The sequence below is a fragment of the Myxocyprinus asiaticus genome, chromosome 22, assembly GCF_019703515.2.
Source record: "Myxocyprinus asiaticus isolate MX2 ecotype Aquarium Trade chromosome 22, UBuf_Myxa_2, whole genome shotgun sequence".
NCBI classification, from domain to species: domain Eukaryota; kingdom Metazoa; phylum Chordata; class Actinopteri; order Cypriniformes; family Catostomidae; genus Myxocyprinus; species Myxocyprinus asiaticus.
Window position 1 is genome coordinate 1,460,001 of NC_059365.1, and position 19,064 is coordinate 1,479,064.

At 36.4% G+C, this 19,064-nt stretch overlaps 1 protein-coding gene across 1 annotated transcript in view; it reads right to left on the minus strand.

The window, feature by feature from the left end:
- Positions 1-18,803, minus strand: part of LOC127412750 (putative methyltransferase NSUN7) — a 44,944-nt gene extending 26,141 nt beyond the window's left edge. Inside the window, 2 exon segments of the mRNA XM_051649362.1 lie at positions 16,843-17,172; positions 18,714-18,803. Of these exon segments, the coding sequence (XP_051505322.1) occupies positions 16,843-17,164 (322 nt within the window). The 5' untranslated portion in view covers positions 17,165-17,172; positions 18,714-18,803.
- Between the last annotated feature and the right edge of the window lie 261 nt (positions 18,804-19,064).

The following is a 19,064-nucleotide window of genomic DNA, read 5'->3' on the forward strand; positions in this document are numbered from 1 at the left end:
AACCACATGTCATATAGAAACACTTTACACCATCCAAACAATTCCACATGGAGAAAATCAAGTCCAGGTAGTTCAGTATTTTAAGGCTGTGATTAACGATTATTACGACAATCGATTAATCTTCAATCATTTCTTCGATTAATCGGATAAAAAAAGAAAAAACAACATTTTATTCCCTGTATATTTAAAGTGGGTTTTTTTTAAAGCGTAAGAGTTTCATATAGTCACAGTACTGAATTCACGATTCGATACTCTCACAAAACTTTTTAAAATAAAGCCTGAATAAGAAAAGTTAAGTTTGAATGTTATTATTACTATTAGGACAAAACTTAACAAAATGTACTATTCATTTCACGGCAAAGTTACCCATCATGGATGGAGTGGGACTATAGATCAGCCCAGCACATGGCAATGGTGACACCAGAATAGAAATATGAATAATTCTGCTCTGTTGAAAATACATAATTATGTTAGATACATATCATGCACACTGTCACTGAAATATTGCAAGTTTTAAAATAGTATTTTCATATTACTCATCATATTATATAAATATTATTTGCATACTATACTAGGGATGGGACGATATGGTTATGTCATGATTCGATATGCGGTTCATGATTCAATATAATCTCACTTAAATGACAAAATATTACAGAAAATTGTTTTCTGAAAAAATGCTATATTATTATAATTTCTCATCAAAATAAAGTTCTTTAATACACAATATTAAAGCTCAAAGTTTCTCTATAAGAAAACATCACAAACAAATAAGCTTTCAACAATAGTGGGATACATTCAGGCTGATCAGGTTCAGAACTGAACAGAACCGGTCCTGAAAAAAGGATGTGAAAGTGTATATTTATATTTTAATAATTTCTTTGTCATCATTATTATAATCAAAATAAACTTAGTAAAAATACAAAAATTCTACATTATATTAACTAATATTATATCATGAAATTGTAAATATAACAATGATATTTAATATAATGTGTATAATTTACAAGTAATAACATTGAGTTTACGTTCATTTGTATAAGAAACGCTAAAAAGGTTACTGTCACTTTAAGAGTTCAACGAGCGGCTCACAGTTCTTTAGCGCACCCATGCTGTGTGAGATTAAAATTAACATTTCTTTTTACTTTTTTAAATGACTGTAAAGAACAGAAAGGATTTTAAGACACATTATTCAATGAAAGTGGAGTCGCATCATCTTTGATGGACACACATTACACGGAGGAAATGATCCGCTGTAATCTCAAGCACATTTCATCAAAACAAGGTGATTTTCCAGGTATTCCAGTACTTATATTTCTAAAAGCACTTTAAGGACCTTGTGTGAACCCTGTAAACAGTGTAGATCAAAGCGCAGATAGATTATGATGCTTGATGGGTCATTTCATTTATGATCACATGGACAGAAAACAATGTTGCAAATGTCAAAATATCGAGCTATGCCATGATATGGCTGGTCTTTTTTTTTGTTTCGTAATCTAACGAAATTTTATATATAGTCCCATCCCTATTATACACAGTTTAAAACAGAACAATCATCTGTAAACGCAGTGCAGAGTCACTCTTGCGCTGAATAATCACATCTAGGTGTATTACATGCACATACATGATGAGGAGAAACCGTGGAAAACACTTTAAAACCTGCAGACCTCTGAGACATCACTGTGATATCTATTAAAGCTGCACAATTGATTACACTGAAACTGAAATCACGGTATGATATCACAGTTTAATCAAAATGATGCCGTTTCCTTTCTCCGTTGTGATTAATTTGATTGAACAAACTGCACAAGCACTCAGTCAACACAACAAAAATTCTCATTTTTAAAGTTTATATTAAAGATTTGAAATCGAACATTTTAAAAGCCCTTAAACACAGAACATCTCTCACATATGCCCAAATTCTCTCGGCTGCTGTTAACCGAACCTCAGAACCCTGATAAATCCATATTTTGGCAAATTTTATTTTTGTGTACCTTAAAATGATTGAAAGAAGAGGATGTGCAAATAACATTTTATAGCTCATTTTCCCGGCGCAAGTTAAGATAGGGGGCTTTATTCATTTTTATTTCATTTCTCTAGAGAGTAGTGCTTGGAATTGCATATCATAAATAATGCATCTGTCTCCCTGAGCGGCAAGAGCAAGCGCTGGGAGTTTCCTGTATGTAAAAATGTCATTGGGGAAGTTGTATGTAGCTGTTTGTAACTCCTCCTGTGGGACCAGAATCACCATTCCACACTGGAGGATTTCAGATAAAACAGCGGTACAGAAATCTATAGGAAGGTTCTTCCAGCTATCTTGTAAATCATGTGTGTGTGTGTGTTTGAAAGTGTGGATAAGACTCTTATCTTGATTGACAGGTGTGATCTTCTTCTCTGGCCATCTCCGAAGGGTGACAAGATGAAAAACGGTTTCCATGACAACTATAAACATCCCATACATCTGCCCTGACAACAGAACATCAGTATAAAGCTTTTGGATAAAGCGAAGACTTTTTTTTAGCTATTTTTATGTTTTATAATCTGTAATAATCTTTCATTAGTTGTATTCATTTGCATGTTACAGCTTGCATCTTCAAGGGGTTTCAGCTTAACAGAAACATGATTAATTTTTTACACTTTGAAGTTTGCACGAGTCACTCATGACAATAATGAGAACATTGATGGGTAAAATGTGAAATATTTGAAGTAAAAGTATTCGAAGGGCCCATTGGCCCAGAAAGTAGGAGTGTTAATAGATTCAAATAATTCATTTGATTAATTTTGTGATTTCAGAAGTTTCAGGAACTGTCAATTTTTTTAGCATGTTTTAAATTGTTAAAATGAGTTTTAGTACTTTTATATATACTTGGTAGTTAGCTGAGGTCCACTATTAGAAAATGAGTAAGCTCCATTCGTTCCCTTTTGTTTTGTCAATGACGTGACGCTCATTTTTTTGTCCGCGTCTAGTAAATTATTCAAAAATACATTACAAATGCAAATCACGGGGGGCCTGGGTATCTCAGCGAGTATTGACGCTGACTATCACCCCTGGAGTTCGAATCCAGGGTGTGCTGAGTGACTCCAGTCAGGTCTCCTAAGCAACCAAATTGGCCCGGTTGCTAGGGAGGGTAGTGTCACATGAGGTAACCTCCTCGTGGTCGCTATAATGTGGTTCTCGCTCTCGGTGGGGTGTGTGGTGAGTTGCGCGTGGATGCCGTGGAGAATAGTGTGAAGCCTCCACACGCACTATGTCTCCATGGTAACGCGCTCAACAAGCCACGTGATAAGATGCGCGGATTGATGGTCTCTGGCAACTGAGATTCATCCTCCGCCACCCGGATTGAGGCGAATCACTACGCCACCACGAGGACTTAGAGCGCATTGGGAATTCCAAAAAAAAAAGGCAAATCACACAAAACATGTTTTCAGTTACTGAGTCATTTTAATATTTTTTCTGGGGGTTAAAGTAAAAAATATAATGTGGGGCAACCGTCCAGCTTTTAAGTCTCATTAAAAGCTGCAGTTCTTGAAAAAAGAAATGTTGGCATGATTTGTGCAGAATAATCTTTTATTATTATTAAATATCTTAAAATCTGATTAATATTTGAAAAAAATGTGTCCACCAAATCAAAGTCATGTAGTGCAACCAACATGTAGGTAGAAATTGTGTTGTCATGTGACATAAAATCATAAAACAGAGAAGATCTATTTAGACCCACAAAACAAATCATTATTTTGTCAGATCATTAAATATACATTTTTGGACATTTTAACAAAAAAGGAACATTTTGTTCAGGTCATTTGGTGTAACATGAGAAAAATTCTTGATAGTCTTGACTTAAAAATGTATGATATTCTTAAAAATATATTTTTCACCTTGAAACATTTGTTTAAAATCTTTTTTTAAATGAATGATTAAGTTGCATACACTCATGTATTCAAGGTGCAAGGAAACTATTTTAACCCTTGTGCGTCAATTTAAAAAAGTTACTCAGAGGTCCTTAGAGGACAAAAATGTCCATGTCAAAAAACTGCCATAATAAATATTATATATTAATATTATTTTCCACTTTCAATGAGTTCATTTTTTTAGCCAACATCAGTCCTGATCATAACTACCAAATATTCATTCATTTTCAGGATTTTAACCCTTTAAATGCCAGTTTGTTTACATAATGCCACTGTTGTTTTTTTACACACACACACACACACACACACACATTTCTCAATACACACAGACAAAACACACTCTGACATCCATACCAACACACACACACAATTTTAGCTGCATCATTTATTCAATTGTCCTGCAGTGCTCTATAATACAGCAAACAGAGAATAGGGGAAAAGCTTGTGTTTGCTCCATAGGCTAAACATGAGAAAAATGGCGCCATCTGGTGGAAAATATTAAAAATGTAAATTTTGAAGACAGGGCTCTGGAATGAAAGCATAATATCATAGAATTCATGATATTATGCTTTAATGGCACTGGGATCAAATATTGCAGTTTTAATGGGTTTCAATGGGGACATTTTTGTCCTGAAGGTCCTGAGTGTAACTATTTTGTGTACACAGTGTATTATAGATGTATTATAGGAACTGGGGTTGAAATATCAAACTTCCCCCAAAAAATACACACCTTTGGCAAAATGTATGCCGTTGGCATTAACACAGCCAAAATGATCGAAAAAACAAAAATGAAAAAGACAAGAATGTCCTGAAGGTTGCACAAGGGTTAACTTGGAGTAACTTCTAGAACTTTCTAGAACTTTCCAGTAATATAAATAGTAGTATAAATACAGGGGCCTTAAGCCCACCAGTTCAGTTTAGTTCCAGCTGCCTAAGTGGATACATATCTGCATTTTTCTGATTGGCATCAAGAGGCTGCAAGCATCCGGCAGACGCATTTTGCAATGTCTGCGGCCAATTTATCAAGATAAGAGCGAAGATGTTTGAGGCCTACAAGGCATATTTCGGCATGCCTGTCGAGGATCAAGGCAAACCCTGGGCACCTCATTACACCTGCGAGCACTGCAAAAAAACTCTGGAAGGTAAGATGGACAATGTTTGCTCTGAATTTTATATTATAAAATTTGTTAATTTTTAAAATTGTAAAAGTTTTTAATTTTAAAATGTTTTACAATTTTCAATGTTATTGAATAAATATATCATATATAAAAAATGTTGCGAGAATCTCTTACACATTAGTCATGGGTGAAATAAATGTATTTTTGTAGGATGGTACAGAGGGGAAAAGAGAGCCATGAAGTTCACTATCCCAAGAATTTTGCGGGAACCCACTGACCACTCAAGCAACTGGTACTTCTGAATGGTGGACCCTTCCAAACGTCGGACTGGCAAGAATGCACCTGCTGTCACGTATCCGGACCTTCCTTCATCCATTGTTACATTATACCCAACCCAACATTATACTGTTACATATTGTTTTGTTTTCTTTCCTAAGATGGAAATAACAAATGACAAGAAGTATCCACCTTAATTCCTGGGGTTCTTACTGGGGAAGTCGGAAGTCGTCCTGTAGCATTCACTAATGCCATTTACAGCTGGTATTAGCATGTGATTCGGATGATCCGATGACAAGTGATCAGCACTATATACAGGTGTAAATGTGGTGCAAAACCTTTTGTGATCGAATCACAAAAAACACATACGGAAGTTGTCAAAAATGCATTTGAAACGCTGTAAACTGTCCGGGCTGCAGCGAAGCGCCACTCCTTATCTGTCAGTCAACCGCTGCGGTAAATCAAGAGTTTAAACTGTTCATGACTCTGGTGATACGTGGCTTTATAAGGAAATAACTGTCCGATCAGGAAAATTGTAAAAAGAGCTTACATATGCATGTACGAAATCTTTACGGATCTTCTTCAGTGTGTCTTTGTGTGCATTTACAGTAGATAAAATTTCAGCTGTACCTGGTGCACCATTTTTCCAAGCTTCTTTGTCTTTTGTGACATTTTTCCGATTTATTAATGTATGTTGTTGTGATGCTATATGTCACAAGTGCTCACATGAGGTGCGTTTGTGCGACCAACAGTGATGTGTCTCATCTGACCACATGCAATCGGATCACCCGAGATACATCTTGATACTGTGATGATATGCATTAATTACCAATACCTGTTGTTCTTCAAGAATCCAGTAGATGGCACTGTGTTACAGCAAATGTTACAAATGGTTTGAGAAACAAACATACAAGACCAACATGTAATGTGCGATCAGTCAATAAACAGATACATGTTGAGATGCGAGTCAAAAAGTGAGTCATTTTATTTTGAATCATTGAACAAAACAAATACCAGCTATAAACAAGGTCTTAGTGAGTATTGTATTATGTTTTGCTCAAGTTGTTTAGGCTTGAACATGTTACAATGTCCTTACAGAGCTCAGGGAACATGTGCGGTTCGTGGCTCTACATGCATCCTGAGGCCACTTCTTTAAATCATCCCCCCAAACCTCTATTAGCTCTGTCAGGCTGTGCTCACACATCTGGAAGTATGAATGAATGATCAACTCCACAATGAAAAAATTAATGAATGTACGATGCAACTACAACTGTGTTTACTTCTTAGTGGAAGTACCTTCCACATTTCATGCTAAAGCATCACGGGGCGTAGGAATAAGGTGGATATATAGTGTCAAATTTCAACACTTTCAAAATCTGCGATTAATCATGATTAGCTACGAAACATTATGTGATTAATCACGATTAACGATGAAATATTATGTGATTAATCGCGATTAACAATGAAACATTATGCGATTAATCGCGATTAACTACGAAACATTATGCGATTAATACGGATCACTTGTCATCGGATCAACTATGAAACATTATGTGATTAATCGCGATTAACTATGAAACATTATGCGATTAATCCCGATTAACTACGAAACATTATGCGATTAATCCCGATTAACTATGAAACATTATGCGATTAATCGCGATTAACTACGAAACATTATGCGATTAATACGGATCACTTGTCATCGGATCAACTATGAACCATTATGTGATTAATTGCGATTAACTATGAAACATTATGCGATTAATCCCGATTAACTATGAAACATTATGCGATTAATCATGATTAACTATGAAACATTATGCGATTAATCCCGATTAACTATGAAACATTATGCGATTAATCGCGATTAACTATGAAACATTATGCGATTAATCCCGATTAACTACGAAACATTATGCGATTAATCCCGATTAACTATGAAACATTATGCGATTAATCGCGATTAACTACGAAACATTATGCGATTAATACGGATCACTTGTCATCGGATCAACTATGAAACATTATGTGATTAATTGCGATTAACTATGAAACATTATGCGATTAATCCCGATTAACTATGAAACATTATGCGATTAATCATGATTAACTATGAAACATTATGCGATTAATCCCGATTAACTATGAAACATTATGCGATTAATCGCGATTAACTATGAAACATTATGCGATTAATCCCGATTAACTACGAAACATTATGCGATTAATCGCGATTAACTATGAAACATTATGCGAGTAATCGCGATTAACTATGAAACATTATGCGATTAATCGCGATTAATTTGATCAACTGACAGCACTCATTTTTATTCTTTCTCTTTCTCATGGTAATGTGGATAAAATCCCATAAACGGACATGACAGTTGTGAAAGCAGCACATACCTATAGGCTACATGATGAGGGAAACCATCCAAAACACTTTGAAACCTGCAGACTTTGACTTCTGAGATATCTAAAATAATACATATCGATATTGGAAATTAGATATATTGGAATTATTTACAGTATTGTTAGAACAGTAAAAATGCTTTTGTACCACTTTATATATATTTCTGGAGTAAAGTAAGTGGCAAAATATCGGTATTGGCCTGTAGTTTTCTGTTAAGATTGGTATCGGTATCAGCCAAAAATGTATATATTGGTGCATCCCTACCATTACAGGTATTCTGTTACTCTCCAACCCTGGTTGCAGGTACGTTGCCAATTAGTAAGTCATGATATTACAAAAAAATACTAAGAAATTACATTACTGGTCTGTCGTCTGTTCGCAGAGATACATTTAAGAGGTGAAACCTGTGATATGGCTAATACAAGTTAATTATTTTTATATTAAAATGTTCTGCCTCAGACAATGCAAGTAAACTTTGATAAGGTTGAAATACTACAATAAAACCGTAAACTGAAAACACAAAAAAGGAATTTAATAATTAGGCTTAACGCAAATCATTTCAAAGAGTGGTTGAATTTGCATTACTTCACAAGATTGCAAAACCCTGGAGGGACTGATTAGGTATTAAAGCATTAATAAATTACAATTATGTACTTTATAAGCTCTGAAATTAATCTCTTTCTCTCACACACACTGAGGCTGTTGAATAAGTGTGAGTCTAGGGAAATGTGCCTCTTACACACCCAGCTGGACTGATGTATGGCTCGGGTTCCACATCGCACTCTTTCAGTCATTAACTTGCTGATCTGAGACTCATTAAACAATTAATTGTGTTTGAAAAAACACATACTGAACAGAGGAGAGAAATGACATCCAGTGGAGCGCAACCAATTACGAAGCAATCACATGCACCTGGGTGTGGCCACAGGACAGCTTTTAGCCAATAAGAAGAGACCTTAAGATGACGCTATCAAATTATGACAACCCGAGACAAATGGCACTGAAACTCCAGCCAGTGTTCATAACATACATCACATTTATAGCAGCTCTTCAGCCAAACTCAGTGTAGAAAAAAACATCTGACCGTATAAATCTTGAACTTCACTGATGGTTTGGAACTTACACAGAATGAAAATTATGCTGATTGCTTTGCTGAGAAAAACTGCTGCTCTTTTAATGGGCATATCTTTTGTTGTTTCACCTTATTTTGCTTGGTAATTCTATACAGAAGGTTGACTGTTTAATCTTCGTCCTTATGATGTCATAAATCAAGAGTGGTGTCATAAAGCAGGAACGATGATGTAATCCCTGTGGGTGGAGTCATATGTCACAGAGAGTCCAGTGATGGATGAGAGCAGAGAAACCAGCCAATGAAAGGAAAAAGAAAATAACTTGACAGAAGAACATAATGTACGGAGATCCATTCCTCTTCTTGCTCTCAGAACACACACGAAAACAAACTCTTTAAGTCACACACTCATCTATCTTTTAGAGGAGAAAGAGTCCAGCGTGAGAAAGCTCGTTTCGGCCCAGCGTTTTAATCAGGTCATTTGGATGAGTTACATGCTCTTTATCACCTGCAGACTGATATTTACTGTTGTATCTCTGGCAGGGGGGTCGTTCTCCTACTCAAGGACAAAATCACAATGAACCCTGTGGATTTTCTGTTCAGCTAAAAGTCTTTATCTCCTCCAGTGAACTGCAGCAAAACCTGAGACAATTCAGCTGCAATGTCTGCTGGACGTGTCCTGGTGCGCTGAAAACTGATCAACACAGATGAATCGACATGAGGAATTATGGGAGAATAATCAGCAGTCGCCCCTCCATGCCAATAAGAGCAAAGTGAACGCTATCATGCCTCTGGGAGGAAAATGGACAGACTGCAAGGTCAAATCTGTGCCCTCTAGACCCACAACCGGCTTAATTTGCATGAAAAGGGTCTTACATCCAATAAGGGAACGATATGAATAGAACTGATACTATTACTGAACCAAACCAGATCTACAGAACTGAACATGATCTACAGAACCAAAACAGATTTAAATAACCAAACCAGATCTACTGAACAAAACCAGATTTACAGAAACAAGCTTGATTTACAGAACTAAACCAGATTTACAGAACCAAACCAGATCTACTAAACAAAACCAGATCTACAGAACCAAACCAGATTTACAGAACCAAACCAGATCTACTGAAAAAAACCAGACTTACAGAATCAAGCCAGATCTACAGTAACAAACCAGATTTACAGAACCAAACCTGATTTAAAGAACCAAACCAGATTTACAGAACCAACCCAGATCTACAAAACCAAACCAGATTTACAGAACCAAACCAGATTTAAATAACCAAACCAGATTTACAGAACCAAACCAGATCTACAAAACCAAACCAGATTTACAGAACCAAACCAGATTTAAATAACCAAACCAGATTTACAGAACCAAACCAGATTTAAATAACCAAACCAGATTTACAGAACCAAACCAGATCTACTAAACAAAACCAGATCTACAGAACCAAACCAGATTTACAGAACTGAACATGATCTACAGAACCAAACCAGATTTACAGAACCAACCCAGATCTACAGAACCAAACCAGATTTACAGAACCAACCCAGATCTAAAGAACCAAACCAGATCTACAGAACCAAACCTGATTTACAGAATCAAACCATATCTACAGAACCAAACCTGATTTAAAGAACCAAACCAGATTTACAGAACCAACCCAGATCTACAGAACCAAACCTGATTTAAAGAACCAAACCAGATCTACAGAACCAAACCTGATTTACAGAATCAAACCATATCTACAGAACCAAACCTGATTTAAAGAACCAAACCACATTTACAGAACCAACCCAGATCTACAGAACCAAACCTGATTTAAAGAACCAAACCAGATCTACAGAACCAAACCTGATTTAAAGAACCAAACCAGATTTACAGAACCAACCCAGACCTACAGAACCAAACCTGATTTAAAGAACCAAACCAGATTTACAGAACCAAACCAGATCTACAGAACCAAACCTGATTTACAGAATCAAACCATATCTACAGAACCAAACCTGATTTACAGAACCAAACCTGACTTACAGAACCAAACCAGATCTACAGAACCAAACCAGATTTACAGAACCAAACCTGACTTACAGAATCAAACCATATCTACAGAACCAAACCAGATTTACAGAACCAAACCTGACTTACAGAACCAAACCACATCTACAGATTCAACCCAGATCTACAGAACCAAACCTGATTTAAAGAACCAAACCAGATTTACAGAACCAAACCATATCTACAGAACCAACCCAGATCTACAGAACCAAACCAGATTTACAAAACCAAACCAGATCTACTGAACTGAACCAGACTTACAGAATCAAGCCAGATCTATAGTAACCAAACCAGATTTACAGAACCAAACCTGACTTACAGAACCAAACCACATCTACAGATTCAACCCAGATCTACAAAACCAAACCAGATTTACAGAACCAAACCAGATTTACAGAACCAAACCATATCTACAGAACCAACCCAGATCTACAGAACCAAACCAGATTTACAAAACCAAACCTGACTTACAGAACCAAACCACATCTACAGATTCAGCCCAGATCTACAGAACCAAACCTGATTTAAAGAACCAACCCAGATCTACAAAACCAAACCAGATTTACAGAACCAAACCAGATTTACAGAACCAAACCATATCTACAGAACCAACCCAGATCTACAAAACCAAACCAGATTTACAGAACCAAACCAGATTTACAGAACCAAACCATATCTACAGAACCAACCCAGATCTACAGAACCAAACCTGATTTAAAGAACCAACCCAGATCTACAGAACCAAACCATATCTACAGAACCAACCCAGATTTACAGAACCAAACCATATCTACAGAACCAACCCAGATTTACAGAACCAAACCAGATTTACAGAACCAAACCATATCTACAGAACCAACCCAGATCTACAGAACCAAACCTGATCTACTGAACTGAACCAGACTTACAGAATCAAGCCAGATCTACAGTAACAAACCCAAATTAACAGAACCAAATCAGATCTATAGAAACAAATTAGATCAACAAGTTTTTCCCTCATAGCAAAAATCACAGTGAATCTGAAACTGATTTTCTGTTCTGGGTTGATTTCAAATGCAGAAATAAATTGGATATGTTTCTGACTTAAATTCCATTAAATTTGACTTAAATGTAAACAGTTCAGAATACATGACATTTCAACACATATGGGCCACATTTATTATGTGAACAACTCCCAAAAAATGGATTTGAGATCTTTTGTCTTTGTTGTGTGAATATAGCCAATGTGTGTTTGTGTATGTGAAGAACAATTGACCTAAAGGGTATAAATTAGCATGAAAAGCATATGTGAAGTGAAAGAACAAGTGTGTATGTGAGTCACGTTTGTGTGTGTGTATTGATTTTGGAGCGTGGTTCTGCCCAGCGCAGAGATAAGACAGATTAAAGCAGGTTTTCCCAGGTGATTCCTTTCATCTGAAACATGTTCACCAAACCAAAACAGCCACATTTTTATCACACGCTTGATTCTCATTTACCTCAAACACGACTGATCTCACAGCTTCCTCTAACTGTGATGTTCTCAAAACTCACTGATATAAAAATCAGGAGGAGAGGTGTAATTCTTCACATCAAAAATGACATCATTTCTCATGGGAATATCCATTCTTGATCTCAAAAATGGAATTTCAACTAGTAAAAGCCATATGTTTTGATATCTGTAACTGCATTTTCACTAGTAGAATTTCACAATGATCTTTCATTCACTCAAATGTCCATTCCTAATATCCACAATTGAATTACAGCTAGTAAAGATGCACATTTTTTATATCTAGACTTTTGTTTTCACTATATTGCAGTTAATTTTAGATATCTGTGAATGTGATTGTTACTAGTAAAAAAGACTTTAAAGACATCTTTACTTACTCTCCAAATCAATATCTGAAATCCCTTTCCAGATAACTGATTAACACTGCCACTAGTGAAGAGCAAATTACAGATATTGAGCATTTTTACTAGTTTACTAGTTGACATTTGCACTAGTTACAATGTTATAATTTATGGAAGCCCCGAACCACCCTGTGAAAAAAATGTTTAAAATGATTTATTTTTTTTTTTAAGTGTCTTTGTGCCTTCCTGTGCCTATGTCCTATAAAAAAAAATAAATAAATAAAATCTGTCAAAAAAAAAAAAAAAATTATCTCTTAAAAAAATTTTTCCCCTCTAAATGTTTTTCTCTCTCTCTAAATTATTATTTTTTTGTCTCTCAAATGTTTTTTTCTCTCTAATATTTTTTCTCTCAATTTTTTTAAATTTCTCTCAAAAATTTGGGGGTTTTTTTTATATATTTTTTTTTTCTCTCCAAATTTTTTATCTCCTCAAGCGGCAACACATGAGAAAAAAAGGCCCTGTCCCAAATGGCACCCTCCGCCCTTGCGTCTTCCTCTGTTGAACTAAGCGAGTGCAGACCGATGGGACGCTAGTCAGCAAGTCCATGAGGGGGCATGAGTGGTAAAAGTGTGCATTTGGGACAGACTTCAAAACTTCAATCAGATGACACATTTTTTTACATTATGTTTTTATATACATGCATTTTTCCAAATTATTATTTATTATTATTGATAGATAGGGTAAAAGAACGCACTTTAAACTCACTATTGAATATGTGTTTTTATTAAATCATTTCAAGCAACACATTGGCAATAAAGCATTAGATCATTTAATCAAGAACCCCTGAAAAGTGACTACCAACCCTGGAGTCGCGAGTTCGAATCCAGGGCGTGCTGAGTGACTCCAGCCAGGTCTCCTAAGCAACCAAATTGGCCTGGTTGCTAGGGAGGGTAGAGTCACATGGGGTAACCTCCTCGTGGTTGTGATTAGTGGTTCTCGCTCTCAATGGTGTGTGTGGTAAGTTGTGTGTGGATCGTGGAGAGTAGCATGAGCCTCCACATGCTGTGAGTCTCCGCGGTGTCATGCACAACAAGTCACGTGATAAGATGCACGGATTGACGGTCTCAGAAGCGGAGGCAACTGAGATTCGTCCTCCTCCACCGGGATTGAGGTGAGTAACTGCGCCACCACGAGGACATTGGGAGAAAAGGGGATAAAAAAAAGAACCCCTGGAAAGCTACAGCAACAAAACCCCATTGTTTTAAATCTTTAGAGAACAAATAAACATGATTCAGACACATGGATGGTTACAGGCAGGTGCTTAGAACACAGTCAAATGTATAGAAAGAACATACCGCCATATATAGCAAAAATCATTATAAAATACACACAGCCACACTTCTGCAGGTATAAATATCACTGTTAGACCGAATGTGTAACACTTTTAACACTATTAAATATAAGCAATATTACAAGCAGCGTGCCACTCATGCAAACTATATATTTATATCATTAAATCACAGCTTTTGCGGTAAATTAATCTCACTAGGACATAACGATGTTATGTTACTTATTTTTATAAATAACATAACATTAACTTCCAAGAAAAACTATTCAATAAAATGAATAGGAGTAATTCCATATATCTGAAAAATGTTTAATAAAACAAAGTTTTGAACCAGTTCTACACATCAGACTTAAAAGTGATACTATATACACATGATAAGCAAGTGATCTGCCATTGACAATCAGTAAAAACGGTTATTAAAACCATTTTTTATCCACGATGGATCATCGCCATGATTTTTTCCTCCAGCTCAGAAACTCCAGTCTGCTGTGATTGGTCAAGAGGCTCAGAAGCGGTGACCGCTATGGAGCTCGCACTGACGCTGGCTCAGCCGAAGTGCGCATTGAGGGTGCAAAGGGGGCCCATCGGAGTGCTAAAATGTCAAATGGGACACCCTATGGTCTCGAGGGCCTCACGGGAATGCAAAAATGAAGGCCACAAGATTGCAAGTCCACATCAAGTGTGCCATACAAGACAGTGACATTTTTTTTGGCTTGCTAGCTAACAATTAGCATGCAGTACCAACCTCGGCCACCAGGTGCCACTATCAGTAAGCATGAAATCTTATCCTTACAAGGTGACAGATGACAGCTGTGGTACTTGAGCTGTTGATTTATACTTGTATAATACTCTAACAAGTATATTTTGCAAATCTTAATCAAGGAAGGAAACATATATAATGTTTACATGCTTACTAATAGTGGCACCTGGTGGCCGAGGTTGGTACCGCATGCTAATTGTTAGCTAGCAAGCAAAAAAAAAAAAAAAATGCGAGAATGTTTTTTTTTTTTTTTTTTTTTTTGGGGGAGAGAGAGAGAGAGAGAGAGAGAGAGAGAGAGAGAGAAAATTATGGAGAGAGAGAAAAAAATTAAGAGAGAAAAAAATTTTTTTTGTTTTTTTTTTTTTTTTGTAGGACATAAAGACAGACACCTAAAAAAAAAAAAATCATTGAAATCTGTAATTGTGTTCTGAAAAGGAGTGAATGACAGATCATTGTGAAATTCTACTAGAGAAAATGCAGTTACTGAAAATTACAGTAAATATGCTTTTTACTAGCTGAAATTCAATTTTTGATAAAGAACAGGTATTTCTGCAAGTACTTCATTTTTTTAAATATCAAGCATTAATGTTTTTACTAGTGCAAATGTAATTACTGATATCAAACATTTGCACTTTTACTAGAAATTATTCCATTGGTGATATTAAGAATTAGCCTTTTAACTAGTGAAAAGTACATTTGTACAATTTTATTAATTGTGATTAAATGTAGAAAGGGCTTGTGATTCTGTTAACTTTGATCAAGTGATCAAACTTGATTTTCACCTGGTGGACGATAACAATATTACAACTGTGGACTTTTCAAAGCAGAATCGCTCTTTTTAATTAACATTCAGCTCCTACAAACAGCTGCATGTCATTATCATCTCTGTAATTATGGTGTGTGTTTGTAAACACACATAGACATTAGCAAGACATCTGTGATCATGTCTTCACTCATAATCTGTGGTTCTGCCTAATGAATGCTAATGAAGATCCCAGAGAGGTCTAAATGGCCCTACAAAGCCAAAACGACACCAACACAGAAAAATGTGTATTATAAAACAATATCACTCTTTTTTTCTCTGAATCTGAGCATAGTTGAGTCGAACCCGTCAATTTTGGTGCTGTAATGTCTAAAATTCCCCCACAGTACAAATAGTTACAGTATTACAAAATGTAATAAAAAGCCTTATTTTTTTTTAACGGAGCACTCGGAAATCAAACAGAAACAGAGAGGAGCTACAGGTAGCCACAGTCACACCGTGTCCTAACCTGACGGCAAACGACACGTGATAAAAGGGATATTTTCTATGTTAATCAGAGTTTTTGTCCTAATCAGCACTGATGAGCAACGGTACATTCTATCAGTCACTTGTTTTCTATTTTCGACATCGTGTGGTTAACCCCATCCACTGTGAACTGGCACCGGTCCAAAAACTTTCAAAAAAATAAGGCTGGGCATAGAAATGCATCAATTCTTTGACTACAACTTTTTAGACATGTTAAATAAGTTCTGTTCTCTGTTTTGTGTGCAGCTGTGTTGTGTTCTGTTGTCGCTATCACTGTGGAGGACCTGTTTTTAGATAAACAAAACGAGTTTTCGCTTGAACGCCCCAATGTCACGAGGGGGCTGCGTGAACTGTTGCTTTCATGTCCTATCCTGAACGCACACAGTAGATCAACGGTCAGTGAACATTTTCTCTAAATAATACATTCGATTTCAGTTTGTTTCTCATCAAATCTTATCGTATGCTTTCATAACAATCATGAGTCTCATGGAATAATTTATTAGACTTCTGAATTATACTTTTGTGTTCTTTTGAAGCTTGAAGAGGTGGTCACCATAAACTGCCATTGTATGACATCACTGAGCACAACATTTATTCACAATTTCTACCTTTGTGTTCAGAACAAGAAAGAAAGTCATATAGAGTTATAACAACACAGGGGTGAGTAAACAATGACTGCATTTTCATGATTCATATAGGCCCAGGACCTAATTAATATTCATGAGCTACGCCTTCGCCGTCATGTGATTTAACATGACCAGGTCACACTTACATTTGAGCGTGTTGAAGGCAAGTTGGTACGCTAATCGCTGAGATGCTTCATCCCTGGCGGCAGGCATGCTGACCTCTGACCTTTTCCCATAGCTGATGACCCTGTGAGCGGCGGGCTTCTCCAGGTGTTTGTATTGGAAGATTGTGGCAGCGTGCAGGTAAACCTGGTCCGGGATGACGTCAGGAGTTACTTCTGGTTCAGAGGGGTCGGCCTGATGGACTGCAGGTTCTGGAGGGGCCGGATCCAGGAGAGAGAGATGTTCGATACCAGAGATCTGAGAGCCAAGCTTAGATGAACGCAGAGCAGAACCTTTCCGGACCATTCTGATCTCTGACACACACGCAGAGATTAAATAAGTAATCAAATACTCTATAAACAAAGAACACAGTGAAGCTTAAAGGGATAGTTCACCCAAAAATTAAAATTATCTCAGCATTTACTCACCCTCATGCCATGACTTTCTTTCTTCACCAGAACACATTTGAAGAAAAATAGTAAAATATCTCAGCTCAGTAGGTCCTTAAAATGTAAGTGGATGGTGATACGACCTTTAACCGAGAGAAAAACGTGAGATTACATCCGTAACATGCCTTCGCAAATATGTCACACGAGAGACCACGTGAACTCCGCCCTCTCGTGAATGCGCGTACTACTGCTGACTGGAAGCAGTGATTAATAGTTAAAAATACTTAAGTACTGATCTTTTCACAGCAAAATGTATTGTTTCGCTTTAGAAGACGTTTGATGACGTTTATGGTGACTGTCTATTCTTTTTTGGAGATTTAAAGGTCTGGTCACCATCCACTTGCATTTTAAGGACCTTCTGAGCTGAGATATTTTACTATTTTTCTTCAAATGTGTTCTGATGAAGAAAGAAAGTCATACACCCCTGGGATATCATGAGGGTGAGTAAATGATGAGAGAATTTTCATTATTGGTTGAACCATACCTTTAAAATCTGACTGTGAGCAGAAGCTTATCTTGCCTGATTGTTGTTGCATTAGATAACAGAATATAAAAAAGTGTCATTTACTTGGAAGAGATATGGCACACGCACACTTTTAAAACAAAACATTTAACAAAAAGAAGTTTGTTAGGTTTAAAATGATAAAACCAAAGTCTTTTTGTCAAGTCAGTCCACTGTCGGAGGTTATTTCCAGTCATGACAATACAGCTCCTATCTACTTGAATGGAAAAAGACAGAAATCTCCGAAAAGGTTGGTGTAGATTATGATCAAAGAACATATTTCATATCAGCAATAAAATCTGACAACACTGGTATCATAAATGGTGCTTCTTTCCCTCAGATTACGCTAAAACACGCAATTTTCCCGACTTGTATAGCTAATGCGCATGCGCGCTGTTGAGTTGATTGACAGGCGATGTCTGTATCTGAAAGGTGATTGGCTCTTTCACCTGTAAGGCGGGACTTCTATAATACATCTGTTGACAGTTCCAATTTGTCCCATTTATTTTAATACAAGTGGCCCGTCTCTGCTAAACAATCTCTGATAAAAATCAGTGAGCAAAATAAATCGTTTGTTCAGAGAAAGCTCCAGAAGCATTTTATATGTAATAAAATGATCATCTGAATTTATAAGAGACTAAATAGGCTACTTATGGGGGTCACTGTATACAGAGCATTATGAATAGATTTTTAAATGCTTTCATTATTATTATTATTATTATTATTATTATTTAAATACAAACCCACAGGCTTATTTCATTCATGTGCGATATCTCTGACCACAATGACTTTAAACCAGTCCCCGCAAAACAATCATCATTACATCTTTAATAGCTGTGCTAAACAAACGTTCAAAGTAAAACTGTTTCATATTTATATTTCAGAATGAAACATTCGTACTCACCTACAAATCAACGCGAGTCTCCTTCAAAATCACTGAATTTATTTCGCAAATCTCTGAATCTCACATGCTTTAAAGCCACAGCAGAATTTCTTGTGTTTATTGTTTAGAGGGACTTTATCTCACAAAACTGTAACGAACAAAACAGCTGGAAACTAGAAGCAGCGAGAAGTTTAAAGCAGATGACGCAGGCGGGGTTCCGTCTCCATGACGAAGGGATGCAGACAGTCAAAGAGAGAGACGACATGATTTATTAGTTATCTATTTACTATTTTCAGCGAATGAAACTGAAACTTTTGCAGTGCTTTTTGAGTTACTCAGAGGTCCTTAAAGGACAAAAACTGCCATAATAAT